The 24107-nt window shown below is 42.9% G+C and overlaps 1 protein-coding gene across 1 annotated transcript in view; it reads left to right on the forward strand.

Annotated features, from left to right (window-relative positions):
- The first annotated feature begins 899 nt into the window (after nt 1–899).
- The window catches only part of FKBP1B (FKBP prolyl isomerase 1B), a 46249-nt gene continuing 23041 nt past the window's right edge, over nt 900–24107 (forward strand). The window contains exons 1-2 of the mRNA XM_062638436.1: nt 900–1086; nt 3676–3723. Of these exons, the coding sequence (XP_062494420.1) occupies nt 1050–1086; nt 3676–3723 (85 nt within the window). The 5' untranslated portion in view covers nt 900–1049. The remainder of the gene's footprint in view (nt 1087–3675; nt 3724–24107) is intronic.

The following is a 24107-nucleotide window of genomic DNA, read 5'->3' on the forward strand; positions in this document are numbered from 1 at the left end:
ATAATACAGAGTGTAGCTGCAAGGGGCACATCATCGCAATTACAAAACACCACAGGAATTCCCCAGCTCAGTTATCCTGACAGCTGCCCCATGTAGATGAAGATTCTTTTTCCTAAGTGGAATCCAGTTTGTAACAGATAGAAATTCTGAAAAAGCACAGTCAGAAAAGTGTAAATTGGAATTAGATGAATACAGACAGCTCTTTCAGCTGGAAAACTGATGATGTCGAGGTTCCATGTTTACTTTTCAACCCAGAACACACAGAACTATAAACAGAAAGATTCCTTTAGAGTCAGCGGGGACTCATGTGTCATCATCTCCCATTACGGGAGCACCTGAGCAACATGTACACCGATTTTCTCATTTAGAACATGGATGAGGACAGTTAGTTATAGATTGTGCTGCACATTTGGAACTCGGGCTACCTCCGGGTATCCTACTGGAGACTTGCCGCTGCTGGGGGGCTGAGGCACGGCCAATCGGTACCGCAGCCGCTGCTGCCGCTCACCCGCAGGCACCTCCGCTTCACCGCGCACACGCAAGGTGCAAGCACGGGCGCTCTGCTCCCAGCTGCTCTTATCAAGGAAGGTGTTGACACTCTCCCGCCCCGGTCGCTGGCTGGCTTTGGGAACCCGCTGCCCGGGTCCCCTTCTGTCCAACCCGGGCTCACGCCCGAAGCCCTCCTGCCGAGCAGTCTCCGGGCGGGGGTAAACAGTGGCAGGACCGGGGTCAGCGCTCCGCCGGGCACCACACGCGGCTACCTCCGGGGACGCAGCGCCAAGGCGGGCCCTGCCGTGGGGGGGACACAACCGCACCCCAGGCCTGCGGCGGTGGGTGCCCCTAGCCGCGGGGGCCCCAGGCGGGGACGGGCGGCCCCCTTCTTCCCTCCCCTCCGCGGCCTCCCCGCCCCTGCCCCGCATTGGCTGCGGGCGGCTGACGGGCAGCCTGGGAGGCCCCTGCCAACCGGCGCGGCAGGGCATGCCTGCACTGGGGTCCGGCTGCGCGGAGCTGAGGGGTGTAGAACCGGGCAGCGCCGCGCCAGTACCGCTATGGGGGTGGAGATCGAGACCATCTCTCCTGGAGACGGTACGGGACCGCCGTGGAGGGGTGGGGGAGGCCGAAGCCCTGCGGCACGGGGCCGGGGTTGCCCGGGTCCGACCGGCGGCCCGACCTGGCGGGTGTCGCACAGGGTTCCGAGACTGCGGGCAGCCGCCGGCCCCGCCGCCGGGCACAGGCGGGAGCGCGGGGTCTCCGTGCTGGGCGGCGGCGGGGTGCGGGAGAGAGGGCACGGACAGCCCCGCGCTATCTTTCCCTGTCCCCTTTGGGCACGGACCGCCGGTGCAGGGGAGCGGGCAGAGGCGGCCGCGCGGGGTCCCGGCGGTAGCGGCAGGAGGAGCCGGTGTCTCTCCGGGCGGCAGCAGAGGCGGCGGCGGCAGCAGGGGCGGCGGGGGCTGGTCTAAGGCATCCGCCGCACGGAGCCCGGCGGTCGGGGGCAGCGCGCCTCGCCGCAAACTTTCCGCTGCTCCTCAGCCAGCCTCGCCGCGGGGCACCGGGTGGTCGTGGCCGCGGCCGCATCCCTCCCGGCGCGGGAGCGGCGGGGTGGCTGCTTCCCCCGGCTCAACGTGTGGTGCCGGTGAGGGCTGAGGTGCAGCCGGGTGATCACAGCCTCTGCCCGGCGCAGGCTCTCCTCTCCAGAGCCGGTTCGTGATATTCTGCTCTCCCGTGGTGTTACAACCCCGTTTCATAAGGTTGTGGGGGTTGTAATTTTTTTAGAGGATGTCATTTCTAACATAGAGCCGTATGTGTCTATGTAAAAGGCCAGATTCGTCCTTGGCTGGTACGCAACCGTAAATAATTTGTTCAAGCTGATCTCGGCTTAAGTTTCTTGGCCCAGTATCTTTTCTTTCTTTGTGTGTGCTTTGAAATTGGCTTCTCCCTCTGTGCTGTTTAGCTCTGGGGATCAAATTCTTGTCTTGGTTGCATAAATATAAAAGCAGAATGCTTGTGTGGGTATAAGTGACATTGCTGGGTTGAGAGTAGAAAGAAGGGTGCAACTTAACCTTCTAATAGTACTTCCTAGCTATTAAATATATTAAGACTCCTTTGTAAGCAATATGCTGTTCCAAATAAGGTTATATGGGTTAGTTTTCTTCATTGCAAGTCTTAATCAACATCAGCTGACTTTAAACACTGTCTTAAAACAACAGCTAGTCAGTGGTCTTGAGAATCTCTGCTTTTAATTCATCTTTGATGTGAATTTATGCAGCCTCATTGACTTAGTGTTACACTCACACAGCAGAACGTGTCAGGAAGGTCTGATATTCCTTTTTTTGGATCTCTGTACAATAGTGCATCATTTGAATAATACCTTACCCAGGGTAGCATTCATCTCACACAACTTTCCTCAGGCTGGGTGCTAGTCTAAAGCAGTCTTGTGGGTTTTTCTGTAGTCATCTCCAGAGAATAATTCATCTTGCCTCTCTCTGGATTGGCTGGGTTTCTCTTCAGGCATTGCTAATTCTCCACTGTCAACAGGGAAGGCCCAGGAGACTGACATATGATAGTTCGCTGTGTTTTAGATGGCTAAAGTTAAATGAGAGAAATTCCACTTGCGGGTACCTGACTGGGTACTTACTATACTGTGTTTTGTGCCACCGTAGCTAGAGATATTCCAGCCAGCCAGGTTGATGAACAAGGCTGTTCAGATGCTACTCAGAAGCACCATATTCTCAATTTCATGTTATAAGTTCATTGTGTTTAGCCTGCCCTTCTTCCATTTACTGCTCATGGTGGGTTTGGCATCTAAGCCCCAAGTATATAGTTTGTGTTACTTGGTTATAACCTGTGATGCACCTGTAATGTGTAACTTGTTATTGTGTTAATTCAAACTATAGAGGCCAGAAAGCCAGCTAAGATAGGAGCCTCACTTTACACCTGAATCCCCAGTTTCGAGCTTTCTGATATGGATGTTCATTAGTAACCAGTCTGATTCAAACTTGAAGTTCTCATCCTGGGCCCTCCACTGGCCAACCTTACCTGAGAAATCAAGGTTAGCTGCTTTAATACACTGATGACACCTAATTGAGTCTGGAAAATCTTCCCCTAGCTTTTAGTGCCTTTGGCAGTACCTAGAACAGGTAAAATGGAAATGGTAATATCATTTTCCAGTGGCAATAAAATAGTTTAAGCCTTCTTTTCCTTTCAGTATGAAAATTTTAGGAGGAGCTACCAGGCCTTTAAAAGAACTCAGTGTATCACTGCTTTATTGTTGCCTGATGCTACAGAATTAAACTGCCTTTGTGAATTTTTTTTTTTAACCCCTTCCTGGCTTATTAAAGTAGCCCTTGGTAGAGCTGTCTTGAGTGAAAGGCATTAGAAACGTGAATACAAATGCAAATTCTCACAATGTCAAACTAAAAGTTTATTTGAAAAATTACAGCAAAAACATTCTGAGAATTTTAAGGTTATAATCCGTGAAGTTTGGACAGTCCTTTTGCACCTGCAGAATGTAAATGCATGTATAAGGCATGGGAAAAATGTGTTGCATATTAGTGATTTGGCAACACATAGTCAGTACAAATCTCAGCATAGCACTTTCCTCTGGCAAGATAAACCTGCCTAATCACACAGGTCAATCAGAGAAAACAAAAGAATAACCTTTTATACTTTTGACAGGACGGACCTTTCCAAAGAAGGGTCAGACGTGTGTTGTGCACTACACAGGTAAGGCATGTTCTGAATATTTTCTCGATATTAACTGCCTTGATTTCAAGAGTGATTTCCCATTTCAGATGTTTGTTCCATCTTTTGCTTTGTTCTGTCACTCAATCCATTTGATTATGTTCTGGTGGGTTTCCTGAATATATTTCACCTGTAGCTGAACAGTTCAGGCTACAATGTCTACATGTGCATGCTAGCAGATTTGCCAGGTGTGGTGTTCAGTGATGAGAGGCTAACAGATGAAGCTGTGGACCTGATTCTTTAAGCCATTGTGCTAGCTAATGAAATGGAGCATGAAGCAGTGAAAATGCTGGGTCCATATTTTTCCAGCCTTTGATCTTGATACAAACAATTAATGATTATATATGTCTTAAAAGCATGTGTCCATATATTGGCAGTATAATTCATTCCAGATTGCAAAGATCAATACAAGGTCTATTTAGCACCTGCTTTATGGACTTGGAATCTTAAGTGATGAGTTGGTTAATGGAGCTGTTTGTGCTGCACCTTTGCACAGAGGGAAGATGTCCTTTGAATCAGTTTGTAATGTCATGTGCTGTACATAGTTACGTAAATTGTCAAAAGAATGAAAAGGGCTCTGCAGTCCCAATTCCCAGCTGGGAAGTTCACATCAAGAGTTGCCATTTTATGTGGTTTTTTTTTCCTTAAGGCGGCAAAATGTAGGTGATGGGGAAGATTGACAGCTACTGATCTGGGCCTAGATCCTTAAGATAAATTTCCTTATAGCATTCAGTATAGTAAGAAAGTACTTACTGGTAACTGTTGCTTGCTTTTGGTTTTGTGCTTGTTTCTGTAGCTTACAGCTGGAGCAAGGTGGGAACACTTTCCCGTAAATGTAACTAATGAAGTAAACCTATTTATATTTTCAAGAAGCTTTTTGATTTAGTTTCAATTATATCACTCTTTGGGGAGTTAGTGCACTGGCTTGGGATGTAGGATGTCTGTGTTTAAGTTCCAGTACATTTGTATATTTGGAGTATTTTGTTCTGATGAGGATTTGTAGTTTGAATTACAAATAGTTAAATACATGTGTCACCCATGCCAGTCTCAGCTCTCATAAACGTTCCTCTGTAACTTAGTTCTGGAAATAGATGTTTTGAAGCTATTTTTGTGAAGATGTTGAAAGATATGTTTCAGCTCCTGTCCAAATCTCAGAAATTTTATGAAATAAAATTGTCACCTCCCACCCCCGGTTAGTTTGAGATAAATTTATGTGAAAGAACTGAAATGGGAAAAAAAAAACAAACCAAAAACCAAATGAGGCCAGTGGCTCCCACAAAGCACAGTTTTGCTGGATAACTTCCTAGATAGTATGAATGGTAAATGTGGAAAGATAACAAGATGCTGCGTGCTCTTACTGATGTTAGATACCATCTTGGATGAGGCTATCATAATCTGGCTTTGACATAAAAGACTATGAAAACTCATTAAATCAAACTCCAGTGTAAACTGTGTTGCCTCCATATATCTTGCTCTTGGTGCTATGCAACCTCTCTAACTCTCAGATTACATATATCAGAAAAAGCTCATCCTTTCAATTCCAGTGCTGTGTCAATATTGAATCAGTCGTTGATGGTAATATTTTTAAAGGGGGCCCATGGTTAGTGGATAAAGTGTTTTCTTCCAGTGGTCTGTGAAGCATGTGAGAAGGCTGGCATATGAATGTCAAGGTTTAATTTAAAACTATTCTATCTGAATACAACATAATTTCTTCTCATACTGATGCAATTCCAGGAATGTCTGGGATTCATCTTGAAATGATTTCTGTCTTATTTATACAATCTTATTAGGCTTCATTGCACTTAATGCTTATCGTTACCACACTCCTGTGAGTCCTGCTTTAGGAGGTGAGTAGCTAAGTTAGAAATGTCTGTAGAGATATCCAGAACATCTGTCTTTTCACCTAAAATTAAGACTCCTAGGTGCAAGGAAATGATCCAGGAATCCTGCCTTCCAGAGCTGCTTAGTACTGGGAGTCTGTAAAGCTCACAAGTTGTTCAGCCCTTGTGTCAGCCCTTGTGCCTCTGGAGCTAGGCAGATACCTGTAGGGAGGTGTGGTGGTCTGGGAAATGGGGGAACCATGCGCTGACTGAACTGCACCAATATCTAGAGATCATTTGGATTCCCAGAAAAGCCTAACCTCGCTGGAGTGCTCTGAGCACAGCTTGGAATCCAGCATCAAGCACAGCAGAGAGCCACTTTCAGTCAAAAACACTGTCTGTGGGGAAACCACTTCATGCATAATAACCAAACAGTTGTTTCGGACATGGCAAACCTACGCTCAGTTACCTTTTCCAACAGAAGAGAGTCGGAGCTCTGTTTCACAGAATCACAGTACGGTTTGGGTTGGAAGGGATCATCTAGTTCCAACACCCCTGCCATGTTTGCCACATCCTCAATTGCAACCATTATGTTCTTGAGGAGGAGAAAGCTGAATTTTCCTGCTCCCTACAGTTTAGCCAGGGACATTCAGCAGTGAAGAATGGAAGAGCCATGGGGAAGAAAAGGAGCAGGCAAGAGGGTAATTGATTCAGGCACTCATGCAGGAGTATTGAAGCAGTTGTGTTCCAGTCCTTGTCTTAGGGATTAATTTTGTACTTTTTTAAATCCAATGATTTTCCCATACAGTGGTGCCTAGTCTTGACAGCTTGCTAGGTCGTGTAGCCTCCTGTAGTGGCCCTACCTCTCTCTTACCAGCGCACACACTATGTGGCGATGCAGCTCCTTAGCGTAAACACAGTTCCATGAGTCCCTGAAGGGCTAGGATTTTGCGCATGCATAGAAAAGACTTTGCCTGTATGCTAATTATTCATGTCTTGAGAGGAGACTAGAAGGGGCTTGCTTCTGCCAGAGCAAGTTAGGAATTTTTAAGAAGACTCAAATGAGGAATGGGCTGTGGGCTCTGTTTTATCTTACCTCCCCATCTTGCCCTCCCTCTCCAGTAATGTCATAGATGCGCATTCACCATGTGATGGGGAGTGATGGCAGAGAGCATGGACAGGAGGGGACTGCTTGTAATACAGGAATAAAGGCCTGTGGCTTCCTTCTAAAGTGTCTTTGGGGAAAAAAGGCGGTTAGGAGCAAGCTGTCTGGATGTGTTGTCCTGGCAGTCCACGCAGAAGAAGTCCAGAGAGTGCCAAAGGGTGGTACCCTAAGTATTTGGCAAAACTTTAGTCCTGTCTGCTCATCCTCCAGGATCTTATGATTCATGCATTGCCAAGGTCGGGATTCAGCAGGGTAGTTTCTAGTCTGACATCCCTACATGTTCCGGAGAAGTGGGAAGTGAGAACTGGAATGATTCATGCATTGCCAAGGTCGGGATTCAGCAGGGTAGTTTCTAGTCTGAAGTCCCTACATGTTCCGGAGAAGTGGGAAGTGAGAACTGGAATCTCCTCAAGATGAAGGAGGATTGTGACTGAGTTTTCCACTTCTGCTGTCAGCACTCCAGCTATTAGGCTGTTATATGTGGCAACATTGCCTCTTTCTCTCCTTGTTTAACAAGATGTATAACCTCAGGAGCAGACTTTGTGTTTGATTCTGAAATGCATTTTATGCCTTAATGGACAGACCTCAGTTCCCATAGCTATGAGAGTTAAGGTGCAACCTCACTAGGGAACAGTTTAGAAGGAACCTCTTAGTTTAGGTAAATCTTGCCCCTGCCTTAAGGAGTAGTTCTTGGCTGCTTTACAATTAGAGCAGGATTTTTGGATTACCCTTCAGAAGTACCTGATGCCGTTTCTGGCTACATAACATGCCTTAGTGCCTAACTTTGGTCCTGTAAATCACCTGCTGATTTTTCAGCTTTGCCTTCCTGAGTTAAGTACACAAATAGCTGCTCCAGATTATTGGGGAAGATTAGATAGAAAGACTGTGACAGAACACGAAAACAAGTTCCGATCTTAGTATGTGATGGAAGAATGTGGACAGATTCCCATATATTTTATCTTTGTTAAGAAATGTAACAAATACAGTAGTTTCTTCTTATCACCCAGCATCAGTGTTGTGTCTCAAAAGTTACTTGCCACAATATTTAAATAATGGGATTAATGGACAAGGTAGTGCATCGGCACCAAAATGCGTTTCCAGCGCAGTGGTTTGTGTCCTGTTTTTGTCAGGGATTTCATTGAGCAAGCTTCTGAAAGCCTTTGGCAATCTGCTTACTTCTTCTGTTTTCCATCTGCAAAATGATAGTTGTACTTTCTGTCTCATGTAGATAGATTGCAAGCAATTTGAGATACAAACTGCCTCCTTCTTCATGCCTAATGTAATGGCATCCTAATCTTGATTGGGTCTTCAGGTTACATTGCAGTACTGATAGTAATATAAGTAAACAAATTACAGTGTCATTAGTCCTGGAGTGTATCAATGGAATTGAGACATTTTGTGCAGTTTCATTTCCTGTGATTTACATTTGTTGACTCTGGCAATGGGAATTAGCAGTGCAGAGTTTTCAAAGATTTACGAAGGTGATACAAAATAATGACTTTCAGTCAGAAGTGTGCCTAAACACAACCTTTGCTGAGATTGGGAATACTCTGTCTAGAGACTGGGGGGTAAAACCTGCACTCGGGAAACTGAATCCCATTCCTAACCCTCCTGTTGGGTGGTGGTGTGCCCTCAAGCAAGCTTTGTGTGCACTGGTCCCGAATCTGCGCTTAATAGTGAGAGGGCAGGGTTTTTCCAAGTTATTCAAAGCTGACTTTCTTTCCTGTTGTCCCATGTAGCTTGTGGCACAGCTGAATTCTTAACCTCTTAATCTTTCTCCTTGGCCACCTGTAAATCTATGATATCAATACAACTACCCTTTTTATAAAATTGGTGATGATCAGCATTTGTGGTGTGCTGCAATAGACTTGTTATAGTGAGATGATAAAGGCACATTAAATCATTAATGGCTTAGTAAACTGGACTTCTATCAGAGAAGATTTTCTATAGACTTTTAAGCTAGAGCAATGGCTACGAAATCACACAAAATACGTTTAGGTGTATGAACAGAATAGAACAGAAATAGACTATTTAGGTTGGAAGGGACCTACAACAGTCATCTCGTTCAACTGCTTGACCACTTTAGGGCTTGCCAAAAGTGACTTGGTCTAATGGAGGACGGAACTAGATAACCATTAAGATCCCTTCCAACACAAAACGTTCTATGATTCTGTGTTGTTAAGGGCATTGTCCAAATGTTTCTTAAAGACAGACAGGCATGGGGGAGTGACCACGTCTCCAGGAAGCCTGTTCCAGTGCTGGACCACACTCTCAGTAAAAAAAAAATGCTTCCATGTGTTCAGTCTAAACCTCCCCGGTGCAGTTTTGAACCATTCCCACATGTCCTGTCACAGGATCCCAGGAAGAAGAGAATCAGCACCTCCTTCTCTACTTCAGCATTTCAATACTGAGAAGTTGACTTATTTATGCTTTTTTAAAATGCTTAAAGTGCAATTCCGTATTGAAATAAATGAATACTACTCCATTTATTTCAGCTGAGTTGTAAAATTAATTCCATTTTAGGAGGCAGGCTTTTATTTAAGACAGAGCAAATGATTAATTGTTCTTTATCTAGTGATGTGAGGACAAACACATCATCTTATTTTCCCGTATATTACCAAAAATATTTTTTCTTTAGCTTTGGCAGTGATGTAGCATTGAGAGTTACAGTTGCCTCTGTGAAGTTGAAAGCCTTTTTTTTATTCTTTTTAATAACAAAAGCATACTGCATAGGTGCAGATTAACAGTAATTTATAGAATATCCTTCATCTATCATCTTTTTTTTTTTTAAAGCATTTTCCATTTAATACAATACAAATATAATGCAATTGCCTTGAAATAACTCATGCTAAAAAGAGAACAGATCTGCCTATTTGTCTTGGATCAAAATCAAACCAGTCTTACGCGTACGTAGTAATAGCCAGAGATTTCTCTATACTGATGTACTGTCAAAAAGACTAACATAAATTCAGAGTAACTTTTGCAGAGTCATATATTTGTGTATGAGCTTCAGCATCTGTATGACTAGGTGTACATTAGTTTCATGTGAAAGCAGTTTGTGCCCAGTGAGTACAGGAGAATGTTACTTCTTTGGTCCTCAGAGACATCTCTACCACTTCAGTGGGAGCTGTGTATGTTTACCTGAGGGGAAAATTGAGGTAAGGAAGGAATTTAATCAAAAATCCTTGTTTCCAGGAAGCTGTCTAGCTGGGTTTGGAAGAGGATAGTGAACACTTCAATCAAGAGTTATCGTTAATAAGAACTGTATTGTAACAGATGTTACAATTGAGCCTTAATTATAACCAGCTAAATCTTGCTTACCTAGACTCTATTTATTGTTTTATCAAGCATATTCCCGAGATATATTATACCAGGAGAGTGTGATGTCTGTCCATCTTTTGCAGCCTGCCAATTTTCTGTATTTTATTTACTTAATTTCTTCAAATTGCCCTGGTTTGGAAGGATGAAACCCTTTTACTTCTGCAGAGATCTTGGTGGCAGCTAAGCACTTGCGAGCATCCTTTTCCTTTGGTGAAGTATGACTGTAAAAAGTAGTTTTAGTCCCTAGTAAAGACTGTGGTCTTTTAGTGCCCCTCAGAAATTATTTGCAAGTCTCAAAACTCTCTTGGTAAAAGGAGTAAAATTCTCATCTTTGCTTATTTAATGTAGATTGGTTACCTCTGGAAATGTTTTAGCAGTGACTTCAGCCCAATAGTGATTGGAGACCAGATGCAAAAGTTTGAGGAGAAGAAATTTCTCCTACGTATTTTGCTGCCAGCTTAGTGATCGATTCAGGTATATTACTTGCTCATTCATTTTTTACATTTGACAGAAAAGGGGGCTGTTCCTCTGAAAACGGTGATGAAATTAATGTTTACAAGTACTGTGAGAGTTGCTATAAGAAAAGGCTATTCACATGGAAAAAATGATTTGATGAATATAAAAAGGTTCAGAAATTTGTAAGAAAAAATATAGCAGCTACAGCAGCTGAATTGGTGAGTTTAAACTGAATATACCAGATTGTTGCCTTGTGGAAGAGGGTTGGTGTAATAAACTGTGGCCTCAAGTTTCCCAGTTGCTCCTCTTCTGTGCTGAATGCTGCATTACATGTACTGTGCCCATCAGTGTCACTGAAATGACTTGTGGTTTTAAGTGCTTTTTAATGTGGGTGATCGAAACTTTCAAAAAGGAGCTTGGAATTGTCCGATAACATCCTTATTGGCAACCTCAGCTGAGAAGTGATGGCTTGACTAGGAACTTGAAGTCTCTCTGCGTAAAGGTGGTCTCCACTGGGACAGCTGCTAATACGCTTTGTGCAAAGGAAGGGAAGAATTCAGGATTGTGTGTGAATGCTGTCATATTCATGTAAGAAAAAGACAGGATGAGTTTCTTGGAGAGTAAAGAAGATAATAAAAAGATTTCTTCAAGATAACATACATGGGCACTTGCTCCCCTGCAGGAAACACACTGAATGATTTGGTGACTGCTAGCTTTGATTCTGGAGCACCTACTAGCCTCTACAGTATTTCCTTTCATGGAGGAATTGTAGCGTCATGATCCCTTCCTGTTTGTGCATAGAAATGAAACTGATAGCAAATAATTTAACCTCCTACTCCTACCTCACAAAAGCCTTGAAGAAGTAGATTTCAAGATGTTAAAAAAGGGTTCACAAAGCGGATTATGGAAAGTAGCAGGGGACTTGCAGCCTCTGTTCATCAAGTTTTTAAAAGCTCAGAACTACTCCAAGCCAGTGCCATCTTCTAGAAAGTTAGACCACTGCTCTCAGACACAATATTTTTGCTCAGCCCTCTTTGCACTTATTTATAATGATCCCAGCGTGGCACTCTGCCTACTTACAGCTCATATGTATATTTAAGAACTAGGACCTGAAAGGTTTACACCAATTTGTGATCATTAGGATTCCAGGTCCTCGCAAGAATGACATCATTTTCTAATAATTTATGCCCTCCAAAATCAAAGAAATAACTGTGCAACGAGTAGCATTGGTTAGTGTAAAATGTACAAATGCTTACTATCTCAGCTGAATGAGAAGCACTGTCAGCTGGCACCACTCAGAGTCTTGTCTGCCTTTACTGACAAAATAGAACTGACAGCATGGTATTTACTTAATTAAGAAGCCTACACTGAGAGCTTAGTTACCTTAAGCTACCTAAATAGTTAGCCTTTGGATATGCCTCTCTATCGATTAGATAAAAAGCTTAATGCAGTTCCTAAATCGGGCAATGCAGGTAGGCAGGGCTTGTGGAAGAGGTGCTGTTTTCTTAATTACACAACATGTGGTGTCATCTCTGCAGTGAAAATGTGGCAGCCACATTTCAGGTGTATTACCCAAGCAATTGCTGTGTGACCAGAGATCTCTGCAGGGTTATGATCCTCAGAGCAAAATGGGTTGGTCTGAGTGCAGCAGTGATGTGTGTGGGACATCCCTGGGGAGGACCATTCCAAGATGCTCATACAGTGCCCATCTTTTGGTGCTGGTAGGTGCCGGAATGGGTGGGCTCAGAGGAAACACGGACTCCTGCTGGAAGCAGTGATTCAGTGTTGGCATGAGTTCTGCTGAGTCTTGCTGAACCAGCGCCAGGGGGCTTTATATTGAAAGCGACATTTATCAATTGAGATGCATTATTTAGCTTTAGTTACTCACGGGCATTGTAAATCTATTTTTTTTTTTCCCCCAAGACTGCTGGCTGCAGAAGTTTGTACTCCCTTGCACATCACTGTGAGGGATCTTAAAAGTTGTAGCCATGGTGTCATCAGGCACAGCCAGTGAATCTTTGTAGCTGGGGCAGCAGCCAGTCCGGGCAGTCAGGCAGTATAGTCCTTTATCTCTGATCCAGCATCCTGGAACTCCTGAAACTCAGTGTTACAGCAGTGGTTGTGAGGCACACTTGATTTCTAGCTGTCTCTGCTTATGGTGCCCCAAGTCTGGTTTCCCCTTCCAAAACTTTTCCATTTACTCCTGCATAGTTACTGGTTCTTAGTTTTCTCTTGCTGTTCTAAATCAATTCCCTTTCCACATTGATGCAGCTGCCTTGAATTAGCAGCTTAGTTGTCATCTTTTATTCTGTTCTCAGTGAGAAATTGAAGACTTTTGGTTTGGTAAGCATGGTTTCCTCCTGGGCAGAGGAAAAGACTTAACGATTTGTTCATTTTCCAATCTATGATTGCTATAAACAATACACTCCCTCATGCATTGGTTCTGTCTATTTTTAAATGACCAAAGTGATAATGATAAAACCCATTGAAGTTGCTGCTGTTGGTAACATTAAAAGTATCATCTTTCTGTTGAAATTCTTTACCCTGCATTAAGAAAGATAGCAAACAAAACCCCCACCAAACAAAAACAAAAATAGCAACAAAACAAGCTGGTGTTTGGAAATTACACTTTAATGCTATGTATTGATTATAGTTATGGGGATTTATACTTTATTCTTCTCTGTGAGCAAATTTCTTTTTCTGTTACAAGCAGGGGTTTCCAGGAAAAGAGGAGGGCCTCATAGTTTGAGAGGTGAAATCTAGCCATATCTAGGGCACATAAAAGATAATAGAAGACGAGTCACACAGTGGAGAAGTTCCTGAGGCATCACCATGAACTGTTGCCGTTTCCAGACTGGAATGTACAATTTTCAGCCTCAAGAATTGAAGTCAGTTTTTGTTATCGTGAAAGCTGTATTTTTGGTAGAAAAGCCTTTCCCACAAATTTTGTTTTGAAGGTTGAGGATCTGACACTGGAATTCATAGGCTAGCTGCCAACTCTGTTGTAGAATCATAGAATGGGTTGGGTTGGGAGGGAGCTTCAAGGTAACCCAGTTCCAGCCCCCTGCCATGGGCAGGGACACCTTCCACTAGACCAGGTTGCTCAAAGCCCCATCCAACCTGGCCTTGAACACTGCCAGGGATGGGGCAGCCACAGCTTCTCTGGGCAACCTGTGCCAGAGCCTCACCACCCTCACAGGGGAGAACTTCTTCCTAATATCTAATCTAAATCTCCCCTCTGTCACTTTAAAGCCATTACCCCTTGTTTTGTCACTGTAGGCCGTGGTAAAAAGTATCTCTCTGTCTTTCTTATCCCCTTTTAAGTACTGAAACTCTGCAACAAGGGTTCCCCAGAGCCTTCTCCAGGCTGAACAAGCCCAACGTTCTCAGCCTGTCTTCATAGGAGAGATGTTCCAGCTCTCTGACCGTTTCCATGACCCTCTCTGTTCTCCTGGCTATGGTTGGCTTTCTGGGCTGCAAGCATACATTGTACAATTCTTCATCCACCAGTATACCCAAGTCCTTCTCCGTAGGGCTGCTGTCAATCCATTCGTTCCTCAGACTGTTGATACTGGGGACTGTCCTAATCTAGATGCAGGACCTTGTACTTGGCCTTGTTGAACTTCACAGGGTTTACATGGGCCCACTCCTAAAGCCTGTTGAGGGCCCTCTGATGACATCCCTTCCTTCAAGTGAATCAGCTGCATCACACAGCTTAGTGTCATGCGAAACCTTGCTGAGGGTGCACTGGATCCCACTGTCCATGTCATTAATAAAGATATTGAACAGTACTGGTCCCAATATTGACCCTTGAGGGACACCACTTGTTACTGATCTCCATTTGGACATTGAGCCGTTGACTGCATCTTTTTGGATATGGACATCTGGAGTCAGCGAATTCCTTATTCATTAAATAGTCCATCCATCAAATACATATCTTTTCAATTTAGAGACAGGGACGTTGTGTGAGACCATGTAAAAGGCTGTACAGAAGTCAAGATCAGTGACATCAGTTGTTCTTTCTTTATCCACCAGTGCAGTCATTCCATTGTAGACAGTCAGGTTAGTCATATCGGTCTGAGATAAAGAATGTACATTAACCAAAATTTGTGTCAGTATTTAAAGTTATGAATCTGTATTTTACAGCTCAGTCTTATCTTCAGTTGTAATCTGAATTAGCCTTGCATGGTTTCTGCTCATTTTCATTTTAAGACAAATTTATTTTTTCTTATTAGGAAGTTCTTTCTTGCTTGTAGGTTATATTACATGATGGTCACCCTGCTGCACGTGTGCAGTCACATCAGAAGCATCCAACTGCAGTTTGCAGTACCTCTGTGCATGACCACTATCCACGCACACTTAAATCAGAGAGTAAAAGCAGAGTTACATGTAATCTTCTCTCATTCTGAACTGTTCTCTTTTTTTCTGGAAGAAGTTGGAACAGAAAGACTAACTTTAACCATTTGGGAGAAAACTTCTTCATGGAGAAGAGCTACCTTTTATGGAGAGGAGCTACCTTTTACTGCAGTGTCATGCTGGAATACCTGACCTTGGCTTGGGCTTGAGATCACTCTCTGCAAGTGCCTCCACTCACTAGAGCAGAACATGTTCTTCTATCATATTGCCTGTGTGACCACCTCCCCAAACCCTTCCTGTCCAGTAGTGGCCAGCTGGCAACAGCTCTGGCTGTGGCTGTCCTGCCCCACCAGGGCAGCTTCTTATGTTCACAGAAACCCCCTCAATAGCTTTTGTTTTATGCTCTTGAGTTTTCTTCTGCTGTCATTTGCACCTTGTCTTCAGTCAGATACATAGCAGGGGCAGGTTCGCAGCTCTTACTTAGCTCAGTCAGCCGCAGCACAGCTGAGGGCTATCATCTAACATGGGTTGAGAGCATTTTGTCATGTTCTACCTTCTCCTGGCTGGAACTCAAAAGTCATGACCTTTTATATCTGAACACTGAGGACTTGCAGAACCTGTAACTATAAGAAGGGATGTTGTAAAGGCATTGGAATGGGATGGAAGTGCCTCATTAAAAAATGATCCTCACTTGTGCCATTAAGACTTGTTCTATGTGAAACCATTTATACAGCTCATCTCCTTTCCAACATTTATTCCAGTTCCTGGCCGGCAGTGTAGGAGTTCTAAACACTTATGAGTCAAGTGCAAATTCAGGGTTGATACAGTCATGAAGAACTGCTTCTGCTGTCATTAATCTCCTGTGGACAACTTAAAAACTTGAATCTCACCGAAGTGCTATACCCTTCATTCATAAACCCCTTTGGAAAGGGAAAAGCATTGTTTATCTTCTTTTAGAAGACAGGGACATTCCGAAGGGAAATGATTTGTCCAGAGAACACAGCAAGCCTCTGATAAAGATGAGGTAGAATTTAATGTGCTTTTTTAAAGTCCTTATCTATTATATTTACCTATGTATTTATTACATTATCAGCCTACATGATACATATAGATGTATATATGTATGTATATGTAGATATATGCATGTGTGTGCGTGTATATATATGTATATAAGTAGCCTGTATCAGTGCTGTGGAAGACATGTTTCTTTTCTAACAGACCCAAGAAGTGCTTAACTTTTGAAAACAAACTATTTAAACTAAGATGAATGGTGGAAAATTATGAAGGACTTGAGGTTTTATTATGTTTTCTGTCTTGATCTAACCAATACTGATTTGATTGGTTATATAAGCACTGTAAACAGATTAAAGCCTCAATCCTTCCCTGCTATAAAGAATAATAGGGGATTTAATTGTAACGATTCACTTTATTTCAATAAAGTAACTAAAGCTTGCAGTACATTGATTCACTAAAACTGCAGAGCCATTTCTGAAGTGCTTCCCTAAGACTTCCTATCATGCACATTCAAAGCTCCTCTTTGGCTGCAGAAGTTTCTGAAGATCATCTAGTTCCTGTGATGGGCCAGGATGTCTCACATCAGACAATGTTGCTCAACGCTCTGTCCAACTTGGCCTTGAACACTGGCAGGGATGCAGCACTGACCACTTCTCTGGGAAACCTGTTCCAGTGCCTCACCACCCTCACAGTAAAGAACTTCTTCCTTATATCTAACCTGAACTCCCCCTGTTTAAGTTTGAACCCATTACCCCTTGTCCTGTCACTACAGTCCCTAATGAAGAGTCCCTCCCCAGCATCCCCATAGGCCCCCTTCAGATACTGGAAGGCTGCTATGAGGTCTCCACACAGCCAGGCTGAACAGCCCCAACTTTCTCAGCCTATCTTCATACGGGAGGTGCTCCAGTCCCCTGATCATCCTCTTGCCCCTCCTCTGGACTTGTTCCAACAGTTCCATGTCCTTTTTCTGTTGAGGACACCAGCACTGCACATAATATTTCCAGTCAAAGTCTGGAAGCTCTCACAAGAGCAGAGTAGAGGGGCAGGATCACCTCCTTCGACCTGCTGGTCACGCTCCTTTGGATGCAGCCCAGGATATGGTTGGCTTTCTGGGCTGCAGGCACACACTAAAGCTGGCTCATGTTCATTTTCTCATTGACCAACACCCCCAGCTCCTTCTCTGCAGGGCTGCTCTGAATCTCTTCTCTGCCCAACCTGTAGCTGTGCCTGGGATTGCTCCGACCCAGGTGTAGGACCTTGCTCTTGGCCTTGTTGAATTTCATGAGGTTGGCATTGGCCCACCTCTCAAGCGTGTCAGGGTCACCCTGGATGGCATTCCTTCAAACAAAGCAGGCTGGACCTGAGAGAGCTTGCAGCTATAAACACAGGTTGCAAGAGGTGATGGAGAGCTGAAAAATTATTTGCCTTGTAGGAAAACAGCAATGAAGTCTTGGGCTTGGATTTTTCCCTGCATGAATGTGGGAAGAATCATTGACTGACTAGAACACTCCTCCATACTGTAATGGAGTTGTGCAACCTGTAATCTTTCTATTATTTAGTCTGTCACCGTAGTACTGGCCGATTTGCAGACTACAAAGCATTTAAATGATGACAGCTGTATTAGGCAGTAAGGGACACGGTTAGCCATTGTGTTTATAGAGGGCAGTGAGATAAGAATAGCTTCCAGTCTTCAGTGCTTGCCAGACTTACTTTAGATTTTGGTCACCTCTGTATGTTTTTGGACAAGTAGCTGTGTTGAAAAAGGGGGGGTTACTAGGGCAATAGTTATCTTACATCTTCTTTTTCCCTTGAGAAGCTGATGTAAAATACAGGCCAAGAAGGTGTCAGTTGATAAAAGCCAGACAAATGTGAAGTGTTCTCTGGATTTGGTGTCAAGGAGCCTGCCATCTATGAGAAACCAGACATACTCTGGCAGCGCCATTCATGCATGAATGAATGAATGAATGAATGTCCTCAATGTGCCCTTCCACTGCACCTCCTGCTACTCTTTTACTACATGTAGGAGCACCCTTCTTCTAGTTTTTCATTACCATTTCCATAAGTTGTAACAGACTCCTAGAAAAATTTTCTAGTCTGTTTGTTTAGTCATATGCTGATTGTTTTCGTTTTCAGTGTTACTTGTCATGCAGCTTCGAAGCACGGGCTAGCGGTACGTTAAATGATTAAACTTGTTTTTCTGATTGCTTCCTCAGAGATGAAGCAGAAAGAGTTTTAATGCATCCAAAAGAATATGTGACTGCAGCACGTGTCAGGGCTGAGATTATGATTCTCAACAAGAGCATTTTACCTTGAACAGGCAGACAAGTTGTCTCTTCATGGAGAAAGAATTACTGTTATTCATATGTACATGACTTTGGTTAAAGGAAGTACTGTGACCTTCTCCTGAGCAACTGCAAATACAAGCCTTTATAATTAGCTTATCAGAAAATAAATCAATGTCTCTAGCCAAGGTAACTTCCATACATGACTTGCATAAACCTGTCACCGAGCAGGATTTGCCAGAACCCCATTTGTTCGTGATCAAGGAATGGTAACAATGTGGATATGACAAGCCCTACCAGGGCGATGTATTTAAAGACACCCCCCCACCATACCCTCAGATAGTGGCAGTGCTGCACAAGATTATCTGCCTGCCTTTTTCACCCCACAGAAGATTCATGGCTTTTGGGTTTACAAGTCAAGAACCTCTGTTTTGCTGAGCCTTTCTTTTACTGCTCCTCATGAAGCAGTGTTTGCTAATTTAGAAATGCTTAGAAATACTGAGCCAAGTGAGGGTGGACTCAATGACTGCCCCTGCATGTGAGGAAGACACTTAGGACCTTTTTGTAGTGAGAAGCCACAGCTCATGCATGGTCCTCTACCCACTGTTTGCCAAAGAGTGAGGGAGACAACTTTAAAAGTAGTTGGTATATGGATTTAATGTTTCTCTAACTGTGGTGTGTCTCCTACACCATGGAATATTGTATTAGCTTAAATACGGGATCATTTATGTATTTAAGGTTCATTAGTGTGGATTTTTACCATTTGTTTTCCTGCTCTTGGATTTTCTTGAATGAGACATCTCTAATACAGGTGTGTGTATGTTTGCATACTCATGAAGTATAAAGACCTTAGATCATAATGTTAAAAACTTCAGGTCAAAGCGGGTGGTTTTTTTTTCAGTATTTAAAACATTTTAAAATAAATTCCAGTTCTTGTTTTGTTTCAGTATTGGAGTTCTGAAATGTATTATGTTACATCATACCTTGTTCAGCTGGTCTTTCTCTTCAGTGTTTTTGGTCAGTAGTAGTGGCAAAATTCTGTTTCAGGGTAGAATAGAATGGAATAAGCTAGAAATAGACTAGACTATTTCAATTGGAAGGGACCTACAATGAGCATCTCTTCCAACTCTCTGACCACATCAGGGCTGACCAAAAGTTAAAGCATGTTATTAAGGGCATTGTCCAAATGCCTCTTAAACACTGACAGGCGATTTGGGGGTTATGGATAACAAACGTTGTTAAGCTGTCTCTCCAGGAGTAGCTATACAGATGACTGGACAATGTTTCCAGAGGATCACAAGGTCTTCAGCAAGGAATTCATGATACCTTGAAAGAAGGTATCTTGAAACTAAAAAAGATGAAAAATAAACATGCCAGTGGATATAAAATTGGCTTTTTGAGTAAAGGACTTTCCAGTAGGCTTTAAAATGGACTGGTGTTAGCCCCACTGTAAGTGACTTTAATCAGTGGCAAAAGATACCAAGCTGATAAAAATTAACAAATATATCCTAAATAAGGGGTCTTATTCCATTGATACAGTGTAATAAGGATTACTATGTAAAATGGGCACAAGTCAGTAATACATTTCAGTTTCTATAAGACCCTTTACAAAGTCTGATGTGGAAGAAGAAAGAATGAAGCCAGTGCTTACAGACAAGAGGACTTTGTCGTGCAAAGCAGTGACACTGAAAAAGGCTTGGGGAGCCATGGTTGACCACCAACTGAACACGAGCTCCAGGGCTGTCCTTTAGCCAAAATGCTGACTGCAGCCCATGAATATATGAACAGGAGCACTGAGGAAAAGGAGGAGGTCCAGAGGCCTCTCGCTACTATGGCTGTGTAAAAAATAGTGTGCTCAGTTTTGTAGTCTACAATGCTAGAAAGAGACATGACTGGCACAAGTGCTGGGAAACCTTCCTGAACATAGAATGCTGAATTTATTCAGCAGAGGTTAAGGGATGTTTTTCTCCTTACATGGGGAACAAAAAATTGATACATTAAGAGATCATAGCTGGAAAGTGAGTATTTACAAGTTCACCTTAAAATAAGGAATATGTTTTGACTGGAAATACTGATTTATAAGTGAACACCAATCAATAATTGCAGTCAGTTCATCTGCTCTGAGAAAGCTCTAATTCAACCAGGAATTATCTAGTGAAAATCCTACAGCCTGCATTAAAGTAGGAATTAAGATGAAGAGATGGCAAAGATCACTTCTGGAATACAGGTGCATTAATTAAGAGTTTTGTCATGTATTTTGGAAGCGTTGGTTGCATTCTCCTTCAGGGGTCTTTTCATGATGTAGATTAGCCCTAAAGGCTTTGGGTCTTTCCTAGATTCATAGCTTTTAGGGTTGAGCTGGCAATTAGTGTGATTCTTCACATAACCAACATTTGAACTTGAACTCATTTGCTTCCCTAGGTTTAATCATGTCAATTTTTCTTTTTTTTAGCATTTCTTCCTTTTTGTGTGTGTGTCCATATCTTTGGTATGTTTTCCTGTATAGATACAGATGAAAACTTCAAAATGGTGTTGACCAAAATGTTACCTGCTTTTTCAGCTGTTCGGGGTTATGATGGTCAAATAAATGCTCTGCCATGGGTGGAATTCACTGACATTAGAGGATAGTGAGCATTTTATTGGAGATGCTTCATATCATGAAAAATAAGCTGGTACAGAGCTTCGGAACCGTTTATATCCACTTTCATTTTGATTTACTAGCTTGCATTAGGCATCCTTAGAATTGGTCACTTCTCTAAAAAATAATTGGAGCACATTAAAATGTGATTAATAAAATAACTGATCAATTATGGAACGTAATATCATGTTTCACTCAAAATCATTTTCCATACTTATCCAGAGGCCTTAATTATATTTTTATACTGCTTTGGTTGATACAAATTTTATTAGATAATGCTTATTGTATATGAAAGCTAAAACAGTTGTACTGAAACAGATGGATATTTGACTTCAAGATACGTCTTTGATGTGGGGATTACTGGGCAGAAACCTTTGACCGGTGCTGGGAATCTGACCAGATAGCTGTAATGGCTCTTTCTATAAAAATGAGTATTAGTAACCCCTAGCAGAAGACAGCAGGATCTGTGAGAAGGGAGGCTTTCCATCGTGATCTGCAGTGCGCAGAAATATTTGCAGCTCAGGAAGATTGACAAGCCAGTGTGCTGTTCAGGGTAACAAATGCTGTTTGCATAACTCCTCTTGCAGTCATTGCGTCACATTTAATTGACATCCCTCTAAAAACTGTATCTGACAGAGTATTCTGGAAAGCCCTGCCTTCTCAGTATAGCACAGGCAAAGCAAGTTTCCACAGCAGGTTTCTTCAGGAGCTAACGCTGGCCATTTGAAGCCCTGTCCCAGCTTCAGCTCTGCCCTGTTTTGCCACAGGACTGCTTGACTCTGGTTCTGCTGCATGCTCACATGGGGTGTGCAGTTGTGTGGCTCTATGTCATGTGTGCATCAGAACTGGATCATGTTAAAGGAAAACCCTGCACTGGCAAACAGCGTTCACTGTGCTTTAAGCATACCTCAAGGACATCTGTGTATGGGGAAAATAGAAATAGCCACCCTGGACAGAACATGGGAAAATCCTCCTCTGGAGGGTGGCTGTAAAATAGAAGGATCCCACCTACGAGTATGGTGCATGCTTAACACAGAGGTTCACCTTGATTTTGAAGTCCTGCTAACACTGGACTTGTGTTTTGCGTTTTGGAGACAAATCCTGAGGCCACTGGAGGACCTGTGCTATGACTATACTGAAAGGTGTAGGCAGAGGTAGACAGAATGTGGCTGGGGGCTGTGTGGACACACCAGGAGCCTGGGATTGGCTGTACATCATTGGGCAGTGGAAGTGGTTCAGTCTGGGCATAGTGGTAGTGAGCACCTTGATATCTTTCCTAATGTAGGCCTGCGTCATAGACATTACAAAAATAGTAGAGGCATGGATAGCCTTGCAGCCTGTATTTTGGTAAAATACAGCCTCATCCCATAGGTGGTTTGGGTATAGGATGTTTACCTTGATTTTGTGATAGTTTTGTTATGTTTAAGTAGATAATGATACATACTCTGTTTATTTTGTAGACCTAGAGATCAAACCAAGTACATAACAAAATCTTTGCGAAAGACATCAAAATTTCCCCTTTTCCTCTTTTTTCCCTTCCCTTCCCTTCCCTTCCCTTCCCTTCCCTTCCCTTCCCTTCCCTTCCCTTCCCTTCCCTTCCCTTCCCTTCCCTTCCCTTCCCTTCCCTTCCCTTCCCTTCCCTTCCCTTCCCTTCCCTTCCCTTCCCTTCCCTTCCCTTCCCTTCCCTTCCCCTCCCCTCCCCTCTCTTCTCTTAATGTCCCACAGCAGCAACTCTCATGCATATCGACCAGTAGCCCTGATTCTGCTGTGCAGCAGCCATGAGATGAATTTTATTATTGAAATATATATTCATCATTATTTGCAATATAATGCAGCTCTTCTTTACTTGCGTTAGAGTAACCCCTAGAGGTCCCACCGGAGGGTTTCATCATGCTATGCGCAACTGACATAATGAGGTTAATTTTACTGAGTGTATTTGGTTCCCTGTACCCCAATGCTCATGATTCATCATTTCTTCTGTCAGTGAATAGTGAGATAATGAGATAGCAGGTTGACAAGGGCAGAAATAAATTTAAGTTTAAAACGACAGATGTGCCTTTTGAGCAAGTTCAGCCAAGTAGGGCCTCAGTCTGTTCCATGGGAATTGCCAGGTCAAAGCTGACTCAGAATTAGTATTTATGAATACTCCATCAAAATGTAAGCACGAATAATGAGAAATGCTTTATTAATACGCTTATTAACTGATATTTCCCACTACCCAGTATTTCTTGCAATATCTATGCACCAAATTTGAGAAGAGCAATACTTCTGATACCATCAGATCAGAATTATGGCTGCCTGCTGTGTTGCAGTGTGTGTTCTTCAGAGCATAGTAAAAATACACATTTTGTACTGTGTGGACATGATGGACTTTGCAGTGTTCTTACTTGTCCATTTCCTCACTTTTCAGACTTGGGATTTTTTAGGTGATAAATCTCATAATGTTTTCACACAGCATTGCCATTTAGGAAGTTGAACTCTTAAATGAGATGTTTAGGCTTTGAAGGGATGGTAATTACTGTAATTACTGCAACTTCATGATAGCTACACTTGATGTCTAGGGAAAACTTAAGAAACTACTGAAAGTTGAAAAGTTTTTAAAAGAATTTAGTTGAAATCAAAGGAGATAGATGTCCAGATGCGCTTGAGATGTCCACAGTATGACTAGTGCATCTTTAGACACCTACTTATATTCAAATAGCTGCCTTTTATGCTGTGTTTGTATGCAAAAACTGTGCCATTTGTAGCTAATGTTGTGTTTTCTGGCATGGATGTGTTGATATATACGATGGCTGAGAAAGTTGGGGCTGTTCAGCCTGGAGAAGAGAAGGCTGCGTGGAGACCTTATGGCAGCCTTCCAGTATCTGAAGGGTGCCTACAAGGATGCTGGAAAGGGACCTTCATTAGGGACTGTAGTGATAGGACAAGGGGTAACGGGTTAAAACTTAAACAGGGGAAGTTTAGATTGGATATAAGGAAGAAGTTCCTTACTGTAAGGGTGGTGAGGCACTGGAATGGATTGTCCAGGGGAGCTGTGAATGCTCCATCCCTGGTGGTGTTCAAGGCCAGGTTGGACAGAGCCTTGGGTGATGTGGTTTAGTGTGGGGTGTCCCTGCCCATGGCAGGGGGGCTGGAACTTGATCTTAAGGTCCTTTCCTACCCTAACTATTCTATGATTCTGTGATTCTATGCCAGCATTGCAGAGGTATTGAGAGAAAACGTCTGTCTTCAACCAACATTTTTATATGATAGAAAGTGTGTGTGTGACCAGATATTACATTACAGCTATCTTGGCAGGTGTGACATTTTTAATC

Source organism: Pezoporus occidentalis, unplaced genomic scaffold, assembly GCF_034315485.1.
Source record: "Pezoporus occidentalis ecotype Australia unplaced genomic scaffold, CSIRO_AGI_Poc_V1 ctg57, whole genome shotgun sequence".
NCBI classification, from domain to species: Eukaryota; Metazoa; Chordata; class Aves; order Psittaciformes; family Psittacidae; genus Pezoporus; species Pezoporus occidentalis.